The 3,439-nt window shown below is 51.5% G+C and overlaps 1 protein-coding gene across 1 annotated transcript in view; it reads left to right on the plus strand.

Annotated features, from left to right (window-relative positions):
* FOXD2 (forkhead box D2) overlaps positions 1-1,576 on the plus strand; it is a 3,573-nt gene extending 1,997 nt beyond the window's left edge. Inside the window, 1 exon segment of the mRNA XM_026053774.1 lies at positions 1,483-1,576. Coding sequence (XP_025909559.1) covers positions 1,483-1,576 — 94 coding nt within the window.
* Positions 1,577-3,439: the final 1,863 nt, after the last annotated feature.

Genomic DNA, 3,439 nt, shown 5'->3' on the forward strand with positions numbered 1-3,439 from the left:
TTTTTTTTTTAATGAGACATTCAAATGCACGTTTTTTAAAAAATCTGTTCAGTCAGGAAGTTTGGAGAATTCCTTTTTGTTTTTCTTAATTTCCCATTTTCCCACCCCTTCCATGCGTGGGTTTTTTGGTGTATTGGTAATTATTTGTATATAGATTATTCGGGAGCTAATGAGCGGAGTCCAGTTAAATCTTCACTGGTTGTGCATCCGTCATATCTATTTTATTGAGAGAATCTGTGAATACTTTGATGTTGAAAAAAAAAAAGGCAAGAGAATTCTGTCCACCGTTGGTGTAAATTAATAAATGTTTGTGACCTGGTTAAAAATATTAATAATAATCCCAATCGTTCTTTGCTATGTCCTTTGTCACTCTGAAAGCCGAGAGCCCTGCTCGGGCCTCGGGGAAGCGAGTGGCTCCAACCCTCTCGGGTTTGCGAAATTCGGCAAAGTCGCGGAGTTTTACTTATTAAAAGCGGCAGCGCCTGGGCCGCGGTTCTGGCCGCAGCTGCGGCTCCGAGACCGGCCCCGGCCTCGGGCAGGGTGGAAAATTGGCGATGCCTCCATCCCTTGGCCGTGCAGGGGGTCGCGGCTTTGGGTTCCCTCTCGACGGCCGGCGAGGGAAAGGACCTCTTGGTTTTATGGCTTTATTTTTTTCCCTCATTTTTCTTCTTCTTTAGTGTTTGTTGTTGTTGTTGTTGCTGTTTTTGTTCCCCCCCTTTCCCTAATAACTCTGCTTATTTCCATGCCTTTGCCGGGAGAAAGGTTATCCCTTCTCTTCCCGCTCCTCCGTGGCTCTTTATTTTGTTTGGAAAAGTTGACACATGAGAAAATAAGTTGAAGGATTCCCCCCGCCTCCCCCCGGCACACATTTCCCCCTTGGGCCTGCAGCATTTGAATGACCGAATGAAACTTGATCTCCGCCTAAATTTTGCAACAACTTACAAAGTAAATAAACATCTTTAAGCGCTCTCTTCTCCTCCAAATCTCTCCCCCCTAAATTTTATTTATTTACAGGGACTAAACGTGGCTTGTTTGTTGTTGTTGTTGTTGTTTGTTTATTGAAAGAGACCCCGATCTTGAATACCGGGCTCTTTCTGCCAACCTAGTAAGCTAGTAGAAGTGGCAGGAGGCGAAGGAGAAATAGAAATGCTGAAAAAAACAAGAGGCAGGGAGAGAGGAAGAAGGAGCTGGTGCCTTGGCGAGCGCCTCGCTGCGCGCAGGGCGGCGGGGCCGCCGGGGCGAGGGCAGGCACCGGAGCTGGGGGGGATCGTCTTTTCTTTTCTCTTCATCCACCCCCTTTTAACATTTTTTTTCGGTCCCCCCCCGTCTGTGCCACCCCGAACCTCCGCGCAGTTTGTTGATGTTGTTCCTGAACGTGCCACCTCCCCGCAGCGAGCGGTCTCACATCTCTGCTTCACACACATTTGCTTTTGAAAAGCGATCTTCGTGTCCGGCACTTGGTTGTCTCCCTTTCATGTCCAGCTCCTACAAAAGCGGCTACAAGACTCGACATGGGAGAAAAGAGGAGGCCAATGAATCTATTTTCCAGATTGCCAAGCACATGGTTGGAAATTGAAGGGGCTTTTGTAGCATTTCCCCTTCCTCCCTCCCTCCTCCTTTTTTTTTTTTTTTTTTTTTTTTTTTTTTTTTTTTTTTTTTTTTTTTTTTTTTTCTCTGTGTGCAAATTGTTCAATTGCTCTGGCAGGGGTGTTCCTGACAAGCTCATTACTAGAAGGTGCCAGACCCCTCCTCTCCCTCTCCCCCGAAGTCTTTGATGAAGTTAAAATGCGCTGATAGCCGCTCTCGGCTATCTTTGTTCAGCCTCCTTTAATACCCGAGCCTGCTTTGAGGAGACGGGATCCGAAGAAAGAAAGCGATGAGGCTGGGTGGCTGCTCTGTGTCGGGAAGCCGGGGGGTATTTTAATATAAAGTAGCCATTTATTTTCCTGTTTTGTTTGTTTGCTAAGTGCTTGCGGAAAGGGGGCAAAAAAAAAAAAAAAAAAAAAGTGATCCCGAAGAGCGCGAGGATGGGATATGAAATAGCGTGAGCAAAAGGGAGCGCGTCTCGCCCGCAGCCTTCCCGAGCCGCTGGGTGCAGCGGAGGCCGCCGGGGGGGTCTCCAAGTTGGTGGTCTCGCATTTTGGAGGAAGGGGCTTTTCTCTGCAGGGGAGCGGTGTTTCCCCGGAGAGACTCTCTCCCCACATGTGCGGGGGGGATCGGCGGTTTGTGGCCCGGGACACCTTCCCCCGGCTTCTTTCTCCGTGTGTCGCCCGGCGGGCGCTGCGGAGCCGCGGGCGCCGGTCGGGCTCGGAGCGGAGCTAACCGCAGTTAGAGCGGAGGGAGTTTTTACCCCCTCCCATAAGCGGGGGTCGTAGCAGCCCCTCTCAGCAGTCAGGGGTACCGGGGCAGTTCAGTTCGGCCCTCCCCGGCCCGCGACCATCTGCAGTGCCTCTGTTTTTGGGGCAAAACCCCGCCGAGAAGGGCAAGGGCAGGGGCAGGGTATTTTTTTCCCCTGAATTTCCTCTAAGCACGAGCTCTCCCCATCTTTCCTCCCACCGAAACTCACGCTATCTGAAAAAAATAAAATGCGCTGCTTTGGGGCAGAGAATCGTCTCTTCCCCGTGCTCCACGGAAAGGCCGTGGAGAAGCAGCCCTCTCCGACCCTTCGCGGAGCCAAGGGGCGACGGGGAGAGCTCTTCTCGGCCCGGGAAATCGTCGTCGGGCCGGGTGAGGGGGGCTAATGCGCGACATCGCCTCGGCGAGGCAGGACGGCTAATGGCCCCTAATTACGGGGCTGGCTGGCTCCGCCGCGCCGATCTTCACGGGACATTATTTTTTAAGCGTTCAGCGAGGATCATTTTTCACGCCTCGCTGCCTAAAGGAGGGTTTTATTTATTTATTGGGGGAGGCGGGGAGGACACCAGCAATAGCTGATAGCTGAAAGGAAAATAATTAGCTGCTGGAGTCCCCTGCTTTGGAGTCCTCGGCCAAAAAGGCGACCTGGCATTTCTTTCCCCCGTAGGATCGCCAGCGAATTCGCTGGCTCTCTGTCGTTGCTTTTCGCGGTTGTTTTGAAGAGTAAACCCGGCGTAAATCTGCGCGAGGGGCGGCCCTGCACCCTCCGCAGGGCCCGATCCTCGGGCTGCTTTGGGATTTTCCCCTCTCCCCTTCGCGACGGGATTTCTCTCCGTTGCCATTTCCGAGGTGCAATGTGTGTGTGTGTGTGGGGGGGTGTCAGAGTTTCACCCATTTGGCTGCCTTGCATCTGTGGGGCTGTTTTTTATTTTTTAAATTTATTTCCTGCTACTCCTCCTTTCTGAGTGCAGCCGAAAGTTTTGCAGTAAAACCGCGATGCTCTGTGCAGGGTTTATGTATTTTTTTTTCCGCTGCAATTTTCCGTGCCTGAGCAGACCTCGGAGAAGTTAGGATGGGGAGAAAA

The sequence above is a fragment of the Nothoprocta perdicaria genome, unplaced genomic scaffold, assembly GCF_003342845.1.
Source record: "Nothoprocta perdicaria isolate Ctin4 unplaced genomic scaffold, notPer1 scaffold_0, whole genome shotgun sequence".
Classification (NCBI taxonomy): Eukaryota; Metazoa; Chordata; class Aves; order Tinamiformes; family Tinamidae; genus Nothoprocta; species Nothoprocta perdicaria.